Source organism: Amphiura filiformis, chromosome 2 (genome assembly GCF_039555335.1).
Source record: "Amphiura filiformis chromosome 2, Afil_fr2py, whole genome shotgun sequence".
Classification (NCBI taxonomy): domain Eukaryota; kingdom Metazoa; phylum Echinodermata; class Ophiuroidea; order Amphilepidida; family Amphiuridae; genus Amphiura; species Amphiura filiformis.
Genome location: NC_092629.1, coordinates 14,420,307 through 14,439,742, shown reverse-complemented (window position 1 = coordinate 14,439,742; position 19,436 = coordinate 14,420,307). Strand labels below are relative to the sequence as shown.

The 19,436-nt window shown below is 37.3% G+C and overlaps 2 protein-coding genes across 3 annotated transcripts in view; both read right to left on the bottom strand.

Moving 5' to 3' along the window:
- Window positions 1–1,268: 1,268 nt before the first annotated feature.
- On the bottom strand, window positions 1,269–11,482 carry LOC140145921 (vitellogenin-like). Its single transcript, XM_072167650.1, has 10 exons — window positions 11,416–11,482; window positions 10,702–10,895; window positions 9,733–9,915; window positions 9,164–9,292; window positions 8,566–8,728; window positions 7,937–8,205; window positions 6,584–6,776; window positions 5,235–5,369; window positions 4,424–4,614; window positions 1,269–3,529 (listed from the first exon to the last, which is right to left on the bottom strand). The coding sequence occupies exons 2-10, from the start codon at window positions 10,762–10,764 to the stop codon at window positions 3,365–3,367; spliced, it is 1,491 nt and encodes a 496-aa protein (XP_072023751.1). The 5' UTR covers window positions 10,765–10,895; window positions 11,416–11,482; the 3' UTR covers window positions 1,269–3,364.
- A 5,444-nt stretch (window positions 11,483–16,926) lies between these two features.
- Window positions 16,927–19,436, bottom strand: part of LOC140145920 (vitellogenin-like) — a 47,626-nt gene continuing 45,116 nt past the window's right edge. For both annotated transcript variants that reach the window (XM_072167648.1, XM_072167649.1), the window contains 3 exons: window positions 18,592–18,681; window positions 17,896–18,114; window positions 16,927–17,018 (listed from right to left, as the gene is read on the bottom strand). In XM_072167648.1, coding sequence (XP_072023749.1) covers window positions 17,971–18,114; window positions 18,592–18,681 — 234 coding nt within the window. In that variant the 3' untranslated portion in view covers window positions 16,927–17,018; window positions 17,896–17,970. The remainder of the gene's footprint in view (window positions 17,019–17,895; window positions 18,115–18,591; window positions 18,682–19,436) is intronic.

The window sequence follows — 19,436 nt, the reverse complement described above, 5'->3', positions numbered from 1 at the left end:
GATTGGGTATTTTCCATTTTCTCAAAACAATCTTGAAAAGTGCTTATTTTTTATTGAGTTAAAGGCTCGGATAGCGATGTTTGCACAGTACTTTTGTGGGACCTGAGAGCACATCAGACACACCAATTGCATTCTGAATACAAGAAATATCCTGATAATTTTTTTGAAATCTGTGTTATACAATTTTATGAAAAATTATATTTTTGACATTTAACACTAGACAGTCCTCGAAGTAAACTTGAAATCTAATGATATGTACTTTAATAATGTGTATGTAGCTGGGATGAAAAGCCGTCCATATGAAAATTTTGACCTTTCATATTGAAGATTTTATTGTGTATCTTCAATACGAAAGGTTTTTCATTTGATGGATAGCTTTTCCTCCCAGCTATACACTTTAAGTACGGTACATTACTTCCAGGACTGTTAAATATAAAACAAAAAATATAAAAATACTAATTTTTAATAATTTGCCATAAAATTTCAAATTTCAAAAAAATCAAAATTATTTTGTGTGTATCTGGTGTGCTCTCAGGTCCCACAATACATATGACATGTGTATGCCCGGGTGTGTATGAGCCCAGGCTTGAACCAGTAACCAATTAACAAGCACTCCGTCAGTGAATTTCCATTATATATTGTTTGAAGTCTATAAGCATGTTTATAGTTTGAACAGTTTTCAAAATAAAAGCTTTGATTGTTTTCTTCTGATATGGTCTGAAACTCATTTCCCCATTTGCACGATTGTGTCCTTGTTAAAGGGAATCAAAACATTATGCCTTATATGTTAGAAAATAATTATCAAGCATGAATCACATGATTTTATTTAAAACAAACTCATATTGAATAATGAATAAAAACAGTCAGCTCTCAACACGTGATATTCAAATGTCCCGCGCCAAAATTGTCTAAGTGCAATGACGTCTTTGCACTCGACAATTTCAACGCCCGGGGATTTTGAATATTGCATGTTGAGAGACGACATGTTTTTACTTGGGTTTTTTTATGGTCAATATGAGTTTGTTTTAAATCAACCATGTGATTCATGCTTGATAATTATTTATCTTATATATAAGGCATAATGTTTTGATTGTCGGAGACTTCCTTTCAGGACATATCAAACACTGTCCTTGCTAAGGGTAGGCCTATGTATTTTAAAGATGGCCTTGTAAAGGGTGTGTTTAACCAAACAAAATCCTTGTTAAGGGTCACTTTTTCATCCTTTTGAAAACCCTAGCTAAGGGTAAATTAGTTGATGAAAGTGCATTCATAAGCATGGATGACCAGACTATGATGCTGCTGGATTTTATGGAAGAGGGTCTAAAACTTACATGACCCTCCCATTAAAAAAACATAATTGTACTCATCAAATTATATGCTTGCTTGCTTTTAAAAAGCCAAGCCATTTATTTGAGCCATTCTGATCAACATGTTGTTATTGATATTGATCACTTTGCTGATGGTGATCTCTTTACTTGACAAGCAGGTCCATTGTACTATTCCAGTTGAAATACATACACCCCATGGACATGCCCTTAATCTCCAACACAGGGAGTGTGAATTACAAATAGAGTTACCTGAATGGATGACTCCATTTGAAATCCACACCCCCTGTGTGCAAGATTAAGGTAATATCTTCCAGAGTGTAAGTATCTCATCTGAAATAACCCATTATCATTTTCCCTGACAACTATGTGTAATAATTTCTTGTACTTGACTGATAATATTGGACACTTTTAAATCCAACTTATTCAGAACAATAACATTTCATATAATCATTCTACATTGTTCCAGCTATGGTGATACCTTGTGATGTCATGCTGGACAAATTCCATTCACTGTCAGAGGATGTTTGTGGGTGTGAATGAAATTGAGCAGATAAATCTGCAAAAAATGCAAAAAATGCAGCATTAATTTGCTTAGAATTGAACAGGGCACATCTCATCAAATCACTGTAATACCTCTTTGAAAGTGACACAGGTGTCATCGAAGTTGGAGCTGATATTAATTGATTAAAAATATCCAATATTAATCAATTTAAAGTATGCTTCCCTACTCTAGGTATATGGTCTTGATCAATGTAAACACATATAACACATCTATAACAACAAGTATAAAAATATGTAAAACCTAAACTTTTGTGAAAGTAAAATAAAATTTAATAAAAACATCTTACTCTACATTATGGGAATATATCTTTAATATTATGTGTATAATGGTGGGTTACATAAGAACTAAGAGTTTTATAGTTATTCACAACATCTATATCGATGTGTCAGTGGTACAAAGAAGCAAGTCAATTAGCTGCCATATGTATGAGTACATCGATATAACCTACTAGCCCAGCAGCACAAAGATGTATGCCCATTAGCTGTCATATGCATGAGTGCATCTACATAGCCTAGGGCTCAGCGGCAAAAAGACGTATGTCCATTAGCTGCCATATGGCATGAGTGCATCTACATAGCCTAGTGCTCAGGATCTAGATAGCCCAGGGCCCAGCATCACAAAGATGTATGTCCATAGCTGCTGTATGAGTTAATGCATCTACATAGCCTAGGGCTCAGCGACACAAAGACGTATGTCCATTAGCTGCCATATGGCATGAGTGCATCTACATAGCCTAGTGCTCAGGATCTAGATAGCCCAGGGCCCAGCATCACAAAGATGTATGTCCATAGCTGCTGTATGAATTAATGCATCTACATAGCCTAGGGCTCAGCGACACAAAGACGTATGTCCATTAGCTGCCATATGGCATGAGTGCATCTACATAGCCTAGTGCTCAGGATCTAGATAGCCCAGGGCCCAGCATCACAAAGATGTATGTCCATAGCTGCTGTATGAATTAATGCATCTACATAGCCTAGGGCTCAGCGACACAAAGACGTATGTCTGTCCATTAGCATGTATTAAACATGTGCTTAGTGGAACAAATATATAAAACAATAATTGTTGATGAAAATGAATCCTTCAAGAACACACACAACAACTACTGGACATACGTCTTTGTGCTGCTGACTCCTCCGCTATCTCAATGCCATCATTTAAACAGCAGCTAATGACTATTATAATTTGTGCTTCTGATTCATCGACATAGACTGACTATACATATGAACATATTTGCAGTTGACATGACACAAAACTACCAGATTGATTCAGTCATCTTAAATCCCAACATAATCTTTTCCAATCGCAGTCTAACCATAATCCAAATTGGCTCAGCTCAGCTATCGTTGTTCTTAACTTAATAGTTACCAAAAAATTAAAGAAGTTACTTTACAATACAAAATAAAACAAGTTTCAAATAAAGTTCTGAATAATCAACGCAGGTTTTTAATCGTAGTCAGAGGGTGTCGGTCGTCTACCATTTTGTCTTTGACTCAGTGAGGCATGTGTTTTGACAGTGGCACTTGTGTGGTACTTCGATTTCTTTGACAATGTCGACAGTTTTAGTGTTGTAGACCATGTCTTCCATCTTATTGTATTGTACTAGTGGATCACTTGTTCTGAGACAGGAGAATCCAACCTGTACACATAGAAGAAAAACCAAAAATGTTACATTTGCGACAAAAATGTGGCCTAAATGGTTAGAGTATTTGCCTTTAGTGCATGAGGTCCCGGGTTCAATTCCTGGTGGTGGAGATTTGCTGGGATATTGACTTGGAGAAAAATATTGAAAATTAACTGGCAACCTCTGTAGATTAAATTCAGACTTCCGCTCTCCGCATGGTTCATTTAGAATTAAATGAATCAGGAGAGTACTCCATCCTTTGGAGGGGACGTTAAGCCGTTAGTCCTGTGCACATTTAAATTTAAAGAACTGCTACTACTGACACACAGCCTTATCCGAAACAGCAGCATCTCCAAATTGCCAAGAGCGGGAGTGAGGGTGTGCAGGTGTGTGATGCTCCCCCCTCCCCCCATTGACAATCTGACTGAAAAGGTTTACTTGTTTATATGAAAGTAAGGAAAAATTCATAAAGCATCTTCACTTTTTAGCCCCTAAACTCCCTAAAAATAAATCTTAACCCTATTCATGTGGGTGTTGACTGCAAATGACAAGTTTCAAATTCTGTTTAAAATGTCAGAATTGTACATTTTCATGACCATATTTGGAATCAGCATGAAAAATGCATAAATATGAGTACAAACAAGCCTAGTATTGGTTCCGTGGTTTGTGAGATAGCTCTTGTTATTTTGAGGAAATATCGCAGGACTTTTTATGTTGAAGCCAATGACCTCATCCCAATGGCATAGTTCAATAACCTCAATAAAACAATAATAGTGCAAAATTTGACCTCAAGTTGTAGAGTATAAGTTTTTGTACTCAAATTTCCAAAGGTCATTCAATGAATGTACAAATGTATACGGGTTAAAGAACTGTACCCGGATAGATGAGCATGTTGTGCACTCAACCTACCTCTACTGCAATCTTCTCAGCTTCATATCGGGAGCCTGGGAATACATCAACCCTGGGGATTGGCTCACATTCCTTGGGACAGTAGAATACTGGTTCAACACTGAAGCATGCAGCCTTCTTGGTGCCGATCAAAATGGGCTCATCGGTGATCAGGTTGATGGGTAAGGACACATACTTCTTGAGGTTGCATCCTGAGGATGAGAATAGAAGAAATGAGATGAGTTATGAACCACAAATTATGGGTTTGATACTTGATAGTGGGTGGCATCTGACAGTGTCGGGTGGTAATCTTATATAGGCATGTGCTGCGGTGACAACCACCTTTTACAGGTACCTCTATTGCTCCAGATTTTTTTCTGAAATTTTCATCATCTTATGCTCTATTTGCACTGAATTTGAGCTGTGAAGACCCAGTGTTTTAAACAAATCAGCTTCCAGGCCCTACCTTTGAGAATCTACATGTCACATATCTACTAAAAATGAATAACCCCTAGTTTTGATGGCCTGCTTATCATCTTTCTCGTTTTTTATGAAATTGGTCCCTCTCTAGACTCTCTAATTACTATTTAAAATATCTTTGCCCCCAAAAAAAAAAAAAAAAGATCAGCAAAACACCCACTATTTTACCAATTCTTTGGCAGACTTTTGCACCCTTCCCATCGCCACCCCACCCCCCCAAATCTGAATTCCTGGGACAAAATTACCAAATCTAAGGCAAATTTCAGATTTGTGCCTCCCCTTGAATTCAGTTTAGCCACTCCCCTCCCCCTTTGGAACAAAATGATGATGCCCCTACTGCCCCCCTTCTTACCCTGATCCAGACAGTCATCTCCCTGCACAAGCCAGCTGAGGCCAAATTTGGTGGCATTGGTGACATGAGTTGGTTGTTTTGACCATGGAGTACGGAATTCACTGGTCTTCTCTCCATCATTGTTGCCACACAGACCTGTAAAACAAGAGCAATAATTCCCAAAGATATAAGCGTAAGGGCGCGACAACTTATGCTCTATATGGAAAGAAGTTTGGGCAAGACCAAAACACTAATTGGTGCACTTATAAAAAGCACAAACATTCCTTTGAAAGGGGAGGGAGGTTGGATAGGAATGTGCAGCTGGGATTTGAAAACATATCCCAAACATGTGCAAAATTTTACAAAAAAGACCCCCAAAATATACTTATTTTTGATATTTTTGTTCAAAATTATGGTAATTTGCAGAATTCTGGACAAATTTTGGAGAAATTTTGAGAAAAGAAAAAGCACCCCATCTCTAAACCAGTTTTCTGAAAGTTTTGACCCAAATCTGCTGCACATTGGGCTATTCCATTTAAAATCCACACTACCCCTGTGGAAGATTTAACTAAAGTCTTCCACAGGGGGAGTATGAGTTTTGATTAGAATAGACAAATTGGGTAACTTCCATTTGAAATACTTGCTCCATTTATAGTAGAGGATATAGGTAGCCATAATACAGGGGGAGATATAATGGGTTTCAAATCATTAACCCTGACCATAGTTCATTTGAAAAACATACTCCCACTGTGGAAGATATTTCCAAAATCTTCCACAGGGGTAGTGTGGGTTTCAACTGGAATAGCCTATTCCTTTCCACTAAGGACCCCAGGGTTGTGAGGTCAATATGTTGGACACAGACCAATGATGGTTTCAAAGGCGGGGTGAAAGAGGCAGTTAACATTTTCAACTGACAACCCTGATCTTAAATAACATCTTACATTTTTATAGACACTATTACAAAATTTACTGTGAAAATGGGCAATTTGACCGGGGTACTCAAGTTTGGTTTTGGTAGGGACGTGCGCTGAGAATTTGAAAGTGGACCCATAAATATACCAATTTTTCAAGAAATTTGGACCCATTGATATACCAAAAGTCAACATTTTTGGCGAATTTAACCTAAATTGTCCTAGTTTTTACAAATTTTCCCAAAATTTTGGGGAAATTTGGAAAATTTTGGCTAAATTAACGAAAAATTGGGCTATTTTCCGAAAAAAATTGAGAAAATTTTGAAAAAGGACCCATTCATATACCAAAATAGGCTTTGAAAAAGGGGTCATTGATATACCAAGAGGCTGAAAATGCTACCCATATTTATGCACGTCCCGTATGGTCATTTGTACTGAGTACCCCGGAATTTGACTTACCGCATGTTGTGTTCCAGTGGCGGTGAGTTACATTAACAAGGAGTTCATCTGCTGACATGATGACAGTAAGACCTTGTCCGCTAAGGAGCGTGATGTGTGTGGCATTACGTTTGATGGTGGTGTTGGTGTCCTCAATCTCAATTTCTGGCTTAGGAATATATTTCCAGTTTTCAAGAACTTTCTGGCCATTTACCTGAAAGTTGGATAGAAAATGTGATCCCATCATATTTCATTCATTTGTAAGTACATTGGTTAATGATTTTTTTATTTGACCCTTGGTATTTATTCATATTTTGACTGCCAAAAAGTGTCACAGTTGCAACTATACTGTTGCTGACCTGTCGTGGAACCTTACTTTAACTCTCTCCATGTGGGTGTTGACTGTAGACGACAAGTTTCAAATTTTGTTTTAAAAATTCAAACATTGCAGAAATTTTCATGACCATATTTTGAATCAGCATGAAAAATGCATTAAAACAAGTAAAAACAAGCCTAGTATTGGTTCAATGGTGTTTAAGATATAGCTCTTGATATTTATAGAGAAAATATCTCAAAATTTGGACTTTTTACGTTGAAACCTATGGCTAGCATGCAGGGTCGGACTTTTATAAAAAAAAAACTATCATTGTGGATGGTGCTCCTGCAAAAAAGGGAATTATACTATTACTACCGCCTAATGGTCATGCCCATCATGCCCATGAAACATTGCGTTGTCAAGATTTATTGGAAAATATTGCAATCTGTAAGTTCATTTTGATGCAAGTAATTTGTGATTTAAATAATTCTATAAACAACAATTGTGAATAAAGACGAATTTTTTCGTTCTAGTCCAATAAACCAGCACTTACTGTGGACGTTTCGAAATCTGTCAGATTTCTTTATCAACACTGGTGTTGTAAATATTGAATTTGAATCCAAAATAATCATTGTGATTTCACTGTTGATTTTTTAAGATAATTACCTCAACATTTTTTTTTGAAAAGTCCAATGGGAATCAAGAAACCGCATTAGACATCAAAAAGCAACATTTCTTGGAACAAATAACACAACCACTCAAAAGTCCGACCCTTACCTTTATGATTTTTGTCAAATTTAAATGTTGAAGTTACCTAATATGGTGAAATAATATTAGAAATAACTGCTGGGAAGGGTTTCTGTCCATTTTCAAGATAAATAAGAGGTTTGAAAAACAACAAATTTCCTATTATTAAAGATCTTACATTATGGCCATTATTTAACTGCAGTGTCAATCTAATATTGTGAATATCAAGATACAAAATAAATAGATATGGTGGACTCCAATCCAGTTTTTTACATATTCAAAACATTCCTACAAGTACATTAATAACCTACCTTAATTTCCAATTTCTTGGTCGTCAAATCACTCTCCAACTTGGTTTCGAGCTCAACTTTGGTCTTCAGGACATAGACGATGGACTTAAGTCCAGTCTTGACGGTGTCATACTCTTCGCGAAGGGTGACATTCTGGAGGAGTACAGTGAAGCGTTCGTCTGTGGAGCAGTCTCTTGCAACAACATGTGGGCAGGTTCCTGGCATGGTGTAATTAAAGCGGACTGCGTCGAAGGTTGTGAAGAGACCTTTGCTGGTGATGTTACAAACAGCTGAAAGAAAAAATAGAGAAATGGTGTTAAAGTGCTGAGATTTGATTTGATTTTCACCTAAAGACTAGACAAGGAATTTATCTATTACTAGGTATAGCGCTGATGCTTGATGGGTTAACCAAGATAGCAGTGGATGAGGATTTTTGTAGACAGGGAGTTTGCTGACCTTTTTTTTCTTCAAAAAATTAAATTAAAAAAAATTAAATTAAATTAAATTAAAAAAACAAAGAAGGAAAAAAGTTCCAAGGCCTTTATCAAAAACAATTTACAGCTTTAAAAGTAAAAAAAACACCCTTCCCTAATTTTATTTTTATTTTACGCCAATCAAACAATTATTTTTTTAGGTCTTATTATACTCACTTGGTTTAGGAATGAGTGTGATGTTAGGCTTGAGCCATGATCTAACAATAGTAGGCAATGGTTTCTTCAAGAAAGTGGTATTTACTGGTAGAGGAATGTCTGTGACTTTGAGCTCCTGGTCTTGCATGACAATGAAAAAGTCTACTGTGTCATTGGTCTTAGTCTAATAAACAAAGAGAATACAAATTAATGTTAGGCTTGATCTACAATCCTCGAGAAGGCTTGATCTACAATCCTCGAAAAATGTCTTGTAATATTTTGTTGTCTTTAGGGGAAAATGAATCCCCTGTGCAATGTTAAGATGTGCAAATGTGACTCGCTCTGACAAAACCAGGAACAAATCGCATTTTTGACATTTCATGATTTGAATAAAAATGTAAGCACTAGACAATAAGCTTTAAAGTGATACCAAAATTATATTATATAAATTGCATCAATTTTATTCAAGATATGAATAACTTTGTAAATGATACCTTGATATTTTTGCCAAATTGCTATTCTGAGTATTCTGTTCTAGCTGCTTTAAACTGCAAAACTGTAAAAAAACTAACCCACAAAAATAATTACGATAAACAAAAATCAGTCAAACTTAACTCACCTTCATGCACATTTGGTATGAGTTTTCAATCCAGTTCTTCTTTGGCTCAAGAGTGACTTCCCATGGTGTGGCGGTCTTCACAAACCAGTATTTAACCATTGGCATGTACTTCAAATATGTCCTTCCAACCTGTAAAAACATGATCAGAATCATTAAACCTGTATCTAATCCATAGGAAAAGAGATACAGAGGACACAGGGAGTGGGAAAAGTATGAGGAAAAGAGTGACTTCCCATGGTGTGGTTAAAAAAAATTAGTCCTTGGATGCGGCCTTTTGATGAATTTTTTGAAAAATGTTTTTTTATATAGATTTTTAGGCCTTTTTTAACCATATTTGTAAACTTTTTATTCCCCTACCACCCCCACCCCACCCCCGAAAGATACACATTTTTTTCCCAAAAAGACCTAAAAATTCTAAATTATTTGATATCAGAACGACATTCCTCATGCAATTTGGGGTCTGATGTACTCTCAGGTCCCATAAAAATATATGCAAATGTTGCTATTTGATCCCTTAAATAGGAAGTGAAAAAAAAACCCCAGACAAACATAAACCATGCCATACTCACCGTGCTTAGCCATTGTGGTACTTCTTCCCACAGAATAGTCATATTGTGGACAGTAGTGTTGGGCAGGATCCATCTGTCGCTGATGAACTTCATGTAGTACTCACGGCTGACCATAACCTGGGTATTGTTCACGAGGATGTTACGTTGGTTTTCCTTGCCCCATTCGCATTCTAGCTCAACATCCTATATTGATCAGTAATCAATAAATCAATAGATTAATCAATCATTCCATCAATCAAAACTAATAACGGGCTGTTCCATTTAAATTCTACACTCCCTCTGTGGAAGATTTTGGAATTATCTTACACAGGGAGAGCAAGTATGGAATGGACATATTTAGCAGCTTCATTTGAATTTCATACTCAAAGATTCAATCAGAATCTTCCACAGAGGGAGGTGAGTTTCAAATAGAGTTGGTTAGTGTGCTAATTGTGTTTGAAATTCATACTCACTCTGTGGAAGACATCTGAAATCTTCCACATGGGTATAGCCGATTTCAAATGAAACGACTCAATAGAAACTCTCAATACATTGTGGGGTTAATGAAATAAAATTGTATCTGCATTTTGTTGTCATTTTGCAAGAGAAGCAATTGTTGACATTAACCTCCTCCCCATTCCCAAAGTTCTATTTGGTTGACAATTTCCCCTTCAGGGTTCTTTTAATCAGTGAACACAACCTCTAGTATGAGATATCATGCCTAATCCATGAACAACCCGCTCCTCCCCTCCCAATGTGGTTGACACACTCCTTCAGGGTACTATACACTGGTGATCTCAGCTCTCCAGTTAGAGATATCATGCCTAATCTTTGTACCACTCCTCCCAAAGTGGTTAACACACGCCTTCAGGGTATTCAAAAGTGACAGCCAGCCCTACAGTTGGCGTGTATATCATTCCTTATCCTTAATTAACACCCCTTCCAGCTCTTTTCCATCCCTCCTCCACTCCCAATGTGGTTGACACTTACCCCTTCTGGGTTCTGTTCACCAGTAATCACAGCTCTCCAGTTAGACATATCAGTCCTTAGCATTGTAGCACTAATAAGTGTTCTGCCGGTCGCGCCTGCTTGGTGAGAACGAGTCTTGCGGTCGATGATCGCTCTACAAAGGTGGGTCTCTCGCTTGGCTTCTCAACGGCGAATCGGATCTTGGCCTCCATTTCCTGATAAAGATCAAAGGAAAATGAAAAGGGAAGGATAGCAATTATTTTATTAGCCAAAAATAAAAGCCCAAGCCTAAAATCGGGTAGGTCAGCCAGCCAGCACCATCTTTTTAGCAAGTGTGAGGGATCCGGGAATAGGCTAGGCTAGGGGGTATCACCCTTAAATTATTATTATTTTATTTCTTTGCACTTTTTTATGATGAAAAAATTATTTGTTAATTTTTTTTCAATTAATTTTTTTTTTTTTAAATGGTCCAACAGGGCAATAGTGGAGGGCAATAGACTATGGTGTATGAGGGTACAAGTTTGAGCTCCGACAGTGTCACAATTTTGTTCTAGTGAAACAATTGTTTCTTTCAACAAATTTTAAAGAATAATATCTTGAAATTTGGTTCAGTGAAGAGTTAAAAAATGACGGTTATGAATATGGCTAAGAACTTTGATCAGTTATATATGTCTGGCATATGGTTGGTATTCAAAGATAATCTTGTCTGGGTTGAAGGCTAAGAAAGCCTCTTACCTTGACTCTCTCCCAGTCATCCAAGTTCAATGGTTGGTACTTAAAGAAAATCTTGTCTGGGTTGAAGACTAAGAAAGCCTCTTACCTTGACTCTCTCCCAGTCATCCAGGTTCAATGGTTGGTACTCAAAGATAATCTTGTCTGGGTTGAAGGTACCCTTCTTTGCAAACACCTCAATCTTAGATGGAGCACGCAGGGCATTCCAGACTGGGCCGGTCCTGTATGTCTTCTTGAAGGTGGTGTAGTTCATGCACAGGAGGGCGCAGTCCTCGTATGCTTGGAAGCACATTGTATTCTAAAATCAAAGCAGATTGGAATCATATTGAGACTCAAACCAAATCAAACTTGTAATTTTATGAAAATATGATTATATATCTGATCCTAATCAAGACTTGACTTGATTGCAACAGGCAAATTTTGGCGTGAAAATTGCACTGCAATATGGCTTATTGCAAACACTGCAACTAGATTGCTGCCCTCAGTCGTCAACCGCCTGGATTGACGACTGAGAAAACTACGTGGAAAAAAAGTGACGGATTTTGCAACAGGATTCCTGTGGCATAGAGCATGCGCAGTTGTGTCCAAATTGACCTTTTGACCGAGTTTGTTGTTTTTAGAAGTTCAGAGCGCGATCTTGTCACAGCAGCGCTTGGTACAGTGACGCTGATGCTGGCGCCGCTAGTCAGTCGCGCTACAACGCACAACTGAAGTCGCATTGAATAGTTTTCAGAAGTCCGTCATGATATTGGCTGTAAGATAATCAGTCGTCACTACGAAGCATACACAGTACATGCGAAGTGTAGACGGCTGATTGGAATTAGTCTACACTGCAACTATGTACTTTTCCCTTCCCTATTTCTCCTGCCCTGCCATCTTTGACCCCAAAACTTACATTGACTGGAGTGCCAGTTTGGGTTCCATTGATGACGGTGATGTTCTTCTTGAAGACCTGGTGCTTGCCGCACATAGTCTTCTCGTGGATGAGGGATACATTGTGTCTATATCATTCAATATAAAAAGGAAACAAAATAAAATGTAAATAAACACCAAGTTGCAATATTGTTCAATTGTCTCTTTGCTTGTAAAAGTATAAATCTTTAAACACAACTCAATTTCTTACAGGCTAATTTCAGTTTTCGGAAGTGTGCTTAATCCCCTGGACACTACTGGTCATCTAACAGCATTTCTGATTGGTTGATAACTTGAAATGCTCATTTCAATTGCCAATTATGACTAGGCTTTAAACAATTTATGGTCAAACTTGTATTTGCAGATGATCTTATTAATACCCTCCATGATTGGTAGCTATTGGTTCAAAATTGAACACAATATTCATTTTGGCCAATCGGAAGGTAGTTCTCATGGGGTTAAAGTGTGCTGCTGAAAGCTTGTGAGGCAATTGTCTGTGCGTAGCGCACTATAAATCACTCTCTCGTCTCCTTCATTTGTTTTTCTAAATAAGGCAATATGTTGCGTTGCCCACAGCGACTGACCCTTAATTCTGAAAAACCAGGTAGGTTCAAAAAGTTCAAAAAATCAATGTTTTTCACAAATTAATATCTTATTGAAAGACTAGACTTAAATTGATTATCTAACAAGTATCCAGTAGTCAAAATTGACAAATGTCCCTATTAGAAAAAGCATTATTTAATATTTGTGTGGAATTTTAAAACTGAAGGTTTAAAAAAAATTGACCGACCCAACCTTCCAATATTTCCCACTTGAGGGCAACTCAACAATTTTTTTTTGCCTAAGGATAGTTTAGAGTACATTGTTATTTGGTATTATTGAAACATTGGGCTGTTCCAATTAAATTAATCCACATTACCCACAGGGGTAGTGTGGATTTTAAATGGAATGGCCCATTGAACTCCTAATTTGTACTTACTTGATTGTGAGCACATCAACTCTGTCTCGCTTCAGGTGGTCAAATTCCAAGCTGTATTTCTTAGTCTGGTAATCAACTACAACCTTGGTGGTCAGCGGTAGGGTAAAGTTGATGGTGTTGTTGGATTCTGAGACCAGCTTATTTACAGGGGTGTGGCAGCCAAAACTCTGCATGCTGATGAACATGATTCTAACGAGGCGGGAAAAAAATCAAATATGTTTGGAGATTATTCTTTTATTTGATGCACAATCCACCTTTTCTAGCTTATTAGCAACCGGAGGGAGGGAGGGACTCAACTGGAAGATATTCCAGTTTGGTTTGACTTTGGAGGTGCCACAGAGAATCTGTTTTATTTAGGAACTTGCTACTTAAGTGTCAGAAAACATACACTGTAGCAAACAGATTAGCATTGGAAACATAACCTGATATTTTAACAGAGCAGCATACGATTAATATGAAAAGTCAGCCTTTTGGGCTCTAAAAATTGAAATTTCAGTAAATTAACTCAGGGGTGACATTAGCAACATATTTGAATATACAGAAAATCACAGTAATTTATTAGAGAATCAAGTTACTTACTCAGGAGTGACATTGACCTTGGCAACCAGATCAACATGTTTGGAATCTTGAAGACTTGGTGTAGCAGCGAAGGTGGTATTGATCTGTGTTCTGATGATGGCGCTGTTGGTCATATTGTAAGCGAGTGGAAGACCAACGATGGTTGCGAATTGCTGGTTGACCTCAGACATGATAGCTGTGAAAAAACAAAAACAAATTGGTTTTTTTGTTTTTTTACATCAAGGCTAAAATGCAAATCCTGGTTTGAAGCTACATCTTCTGGCAGGGCATTCCAAATTGGCTATCCCCTGTGGCAGATTTTGGAAATATCTTCTGCAGAGGTAGTATGTTTTTCAAATGCAGTTGGTCAGAGTTAAATCATTTTGAGATCCATACTCCCCCTGTATTGTGGCTTTACCTATATCTTCCACAACTGGAGTGAATATTTTAAATGGAAGTTACCCAATTGTTTATTCTATTCAAAACCCATACTCCCTCTGTGGAAGACTTTAGCTAAATCTTCCACAGGGGTTTCCACAGGGGTAGTGTGGATTTCAAATGGAATAGCCCATTCCTGCAGAGTATGGGAGAAATCAAGTTGAACATTTTCACGGTAAGGTCGTGCAATCGAACAAATTTAGTTCTGGTGCCTTAAAAATCTGCCCCAGCCAGCCAAAACTTTACACTTGGTGAAATTGAATGTTTGTGGTTTCATAAATTCCATCTCAACATTGATTAATTAGTGCTGAGTTTCCCCAACATCCATCAATTCCTCAAAAAAGGTATCACATTTGACCTTTGACCTTAAAATAGACCCATAGATTCCTGGAAGTATGTATCGATCTGCCCCATCCAACACTTACCCTTGGTGGTGTTGACTCTCTGTGGTTTCATCAATTCTATTTCAGCATCAATCATCTTGGTGCTAAGTTTGCCAACATCCATAAGCTCCTCAAAGAAGGTATCATCAAGCTGGTTATACCACATATCTGTGCCAAACATCTTGAACTGGGCACTGGCATGACGTTTGGTGAGCTTGCTGTATGGGGAAACCTGTGTAAAAAAAAAAAAACCCAGATATATGATATCAGAGATTGACCCACTGGGAAGTGATCAACAAATAAGATATGGAAATAAATAAACAACAAGTTGTCACAACATTTAAATGGTAGTGCGGACTTTTTACTTGTGCATATTGCATATTTTGTCATATCAACCACAAATGCAGTAAACAAATCGATGATGAATTCAACTACTTTATAGCTTTCCATGAAATTTTCGCAGTTATGTTAGTATTTGGTTGGTTTTGGTGCGGATATCTGGCGCTTTTAACATGATTTTTAACATAAAAATATAGTTGTATTAGTGGACTTTTGGTTTTCAATAGTCGTAGTCACGACTACAAGTAATAGTCATGACTAATGACTATTGGTGACTTAGTCGTGAATCCATTTGAAATATTCACCCCCTGTGTAGGAGATTAAGGTCATGTCTTCCATAGGGGGTATATGGATGTCAACTGGAATAGCCCATTTACCTTAAGCTTAAGTTTTGAAAGCTCATCCTTGGTGTAGTCAACGGTCTCTGTGAATCGTTTCTCATTCAACATATCAAAGATACTCTTGCGCTTGGGCCATGATCCACTTGTGCCAAAGACACGGTCAAGAACATCATTCAGGCTGTCTGTGTGGATGTTCATCTGTAAATTTAAAAAAAAACATAAAATAATTACACAATAAAACAAATAGATTTGTAAAAAAAAGCAAGAAAAAAAAACCAAGCTAATAATTGAAATTAACATGTGATCAAATTCTGTATGGGATAATGTCAGGGGAAGCAAGTTTTCTTGGTGGGGGGGGGGCAAAATCAATTTTTCATTTGTTTTGGTATGGGGTTCAAATATGAACAAATGTGCTGGTGTGCATCAGGGCTGTCAACTTTTTGGAAATGCTTGCCATGAGATATCTAAAATGATAAAGTTGATTAGAAATTTGTATTTGGCGCATTAGCCCTGCCCATCATACTTGCATAACGCATGTGAGGGGGATGTGCCCTTTTTAGCCATGGAAAAATTTCCACAATGAAAGTCCAAATGAAGCTATTTGGTGCCCCATTTTTACACTGTCATTGGTTATTGTCACATAATATTTTGATGATGTGTGAGATTTGACTACTCATTTAGCAGCTCTTGGTGTGAGATTTACTACCTTGGCAAGATTTTACTACCTTGGCTAAAAATTCTTCATCAAGGTGTCGAATTCAACAGTTTTTTCTCATGATTTCAGCAAATTTTTCTTTCAAAAACATGTTTTGATTTTTTGTAAATATCTGATAGGATTGCGCAGATGTCTAGCATTCCACTGGTCTCTTTTAACTAAATCATGGGGTATATGAGTTTTTGGAATCAAGCCACAAAGCATTATAGATATACCATTCACCGATTAGAAGGAACCTACCTCAAACAGGTCCCAGTATTGTCTATGCCGCAAATCACATTTAGCGCTGACTCTGCGTGGAATAATGTTCTGTTTGCCGAATATGGTGTCAAGTTCACATTTAACACCAGCCATCTTGTCCTCTGGAACAAAAATTCAAAAACAAACGATCAAAATTTACTTACTGTCTATATTGACAACTGGAAACAGGTAGGTTTCAAGTATTTTAAGTTGCACAGTTTAGCCTTTATTAGTCAATGACCGGTAAATATGTAATATATCATTATAAAGCTTATATGAGGATAATTTACCTGTCCAATACCTCAAAAACTTTAACGTTACAGCCTATTTGGGGTGTACGGTCACTTATATCAATTTCAACATCATTTGCAGAAATAAATAACAATTTGAATTACTATTTTAGCTGCAGTTTATGCAATAAATATGTAAATATTTCCGTTGAGAACATAATTATAGACAGTGCTCCCAACATAAAGCAAGGAATTATTTGAGTTGCAAAAATTATTATTATCAGAGCCAAACCACCTTCATGTAGTGGACAAAGATAATGGGTTATTATCATTTTCATAAGTCTATTACATCATTTATCAATCAAACTCTGCTACATACCGGTAAAGAACTCCACACGCCTGTTTTGTGACACTTTGGAAGTGATATTGAATGGTCTGACAAAGAGGATGGCATATCTTGCTGCCTTGGCACTGTAAGTAAACATAAAGTAAGCTTTCAAATGTGTTATAAACCCAGGAGTACTCAAGTTTGATTTGGGTTTTTGATAATTTGAAAGTGGACCCATCAATAGACCTATTTTCAAGAAATTTGGACCCATCGATATACCAAAAGTCAAAATTTTCAGCACAAATGTCTTTGTTTTTTCCAAATTTTCCTCCAAATTTTGGGGAAATTTCAAAAATGTTGACTACAGTGAGGCAAAATTGGGCTATTTTTAAAAAAAGAACCCATCCATATACCAAAATTGGCCTAGAAAAGAGGGTCATTGATTATACCAAAATGCTGAAAATGCTACCCATATTTGCGGCTCGTCCCCAGTGTCGGCGCTTACTGGGGGGGCAAGGGGAATTTGGCCCCAAATGTTTTTCTTGCCCGCCAAGTTTGCCCTCCCCCACTTTTGAGGCAAACCCCAAAATTATGTGAATTTCCATTTTTGCAGCAATTTTGCATAAAATTTGTTGATTTCCCCCACCCCCACCTGAAATTCACTTTACCCACCCCCCCCCCCCCAAAAAAATCAGTGCACAGGACTAGACAACTTTCTATTCTTGGCTGGTAAATGACATTTGCCAGTCATTTGAATGGGCTATTCCAATTGAAATCCATATACCCCTTATGGATGACATAACCTTAATGTTCCACACAAGGGGTGTGAATTTCAAATGGAGTCAATTAACCCCATTTACAATTCACATTCCCTGTGTGGGAGATTAAGGTCAAGTCTTCCATAGCATGTATAAGGATTTCACAAAAGCACCCAAAGTTGCCCAAATTGGGTGCTTATAAGGGCACAAATTGAGGTATGCACATTATATAGGAAAAAGAAGAACAAAAACATGGACTTACAGGTCCTTCTCCCACGGGTTCTGAGACTTGGCCAGATTCTTCAGGTGGGTCAAGACAAAGGTTCGGACCTCTGGGTTAGTCCACTTGTTGACATCCTTTGTGATGAGGGTCATCATAGCGGGGGGTTGGGTTGCATTCCAGGGTGGTACGCCAGCAGACAATGCGGAGTTCTGGGTCTTCAGTTGGATTCCTCAGGATTGGTAGAAGGATGGTCATAACCTGTAATAAGAGATAACATTGGGTTCATTCATTTAACATACACACTCCCCCTGTGGAAGATTTAGTTTAAGTCTTCCACACAGGGCTTGAAACTAGCTATGTAGTGTTGAAAATGGTTTTTTTTCACTGATAAAATTTAACCTTTTTATTGCACAAATTCTAAGAATATAAATTTCTTAATAGAACAAACATTTAAGTCTCTCCCCGGGGTGTCGATTGCAGACGGAAATTTCCAAATTTTTATCGAAATTCAAAAATATCAGAATTGTACATTTTCAAGACCAAATTTGGAATCAGCATAAAAATGAGTACAAACAAGGCTTGTATATTGATTCAGTGGTTCTTAAGATAGCTCTTGATATTTTCAGAAAGTATCTCAAAACTTTTTATGTTGAAGCCTATGGCGAACATGCAGAGCAGTATTATACTGCTTTGCATGTTCGCCATAGGCTTCAACATAAAAAGTACTTTATTTACCTTTCTTGGGATTTCCTTGGCAATACGACGCAGGGCAGTAACAGCAGCAATGCGATGATCAATGGGCCGAGTGTCATCCAAAATGGTCTCCTGGTAAAAAGAAAATAAACATTTGTTAACCACCTGAGCACTACCTGCTGATCTAACATTGCCTCTGATTGGTCAATTACATGATATTTTCATTTTAATCACCAATCAGAATGGAGCTTTGCAAATAATTCACCCTAATTTTTTTTTGCATGGTGAAATTATTCTAACAATGTTGCTGATTGGGCCATTGATAATGAAAACTTCTTTTTGGCCAATCAGCAGGTAGTTCTTATGCGGAACATGACATATATTCACACATAAAGGTATAAACATAAAGACATTTTTCATTCAATCATCTTAATTAACTAAATAAACAAATTTGAACATAAACTGCTCAGTGCCAGATGTGGATAAGTGAAAATAGCTGCTCTATCAATTTGGCAATTTACACACAGAACATTGTACTTATCTAACACATGGCAGCTACACATGGCAGCTATTGCGCTTAACCACCTCCCAAGAACAGCTGTCAGAGATCCATACCGATCTCAGGCAAGTGAAAACACAATTACAAACACATGCATAGTATCAATGATCAGATTTGACTAACATATTCGATCGTACAAATTGAACGTCAAATCCATCTTTTTATTTAAAAACTCAGATTTTGTCACAAATATGACACCTAAGACCTTGATATTTGCAGGGTATGTTAGCTCATTAAAAGCATCACAATCAGAATTTTGAAAACAAAAATGATAGCATCCTCCACAGCAAATATTACAATATGGCTTTAGTGAGCTGAGTTTAATACC

What these genes read in the sequence shown, in the direction of transcription:
- LOC140145921 (XM_072167650.1), bottom strand. Translation starts at nt 10,764, where the DNA reads ATGCTAAGGACTGATATGTCTAACTGGAGAGCTGTGATTACTGGTGAA. An exon ending in CCAAGAAATTGGAAATTAAG is followed by an intron (nt 6,777 to 7,936) that starts GTAGGTTATTAA and finishes TCCAACTTTCAG; the next exon opens with GTAAATGGCCAGAAAGTTCT. An exon ending in CTGAGAAGATTGCAGTAGAG is followed by an intron (nt 3,530 to 4,423) that starts GTAGGTTGAGTG and finishes CTATGTGTACAG; the next exon opens with GTTGGATTCTCCTGTCTCAG.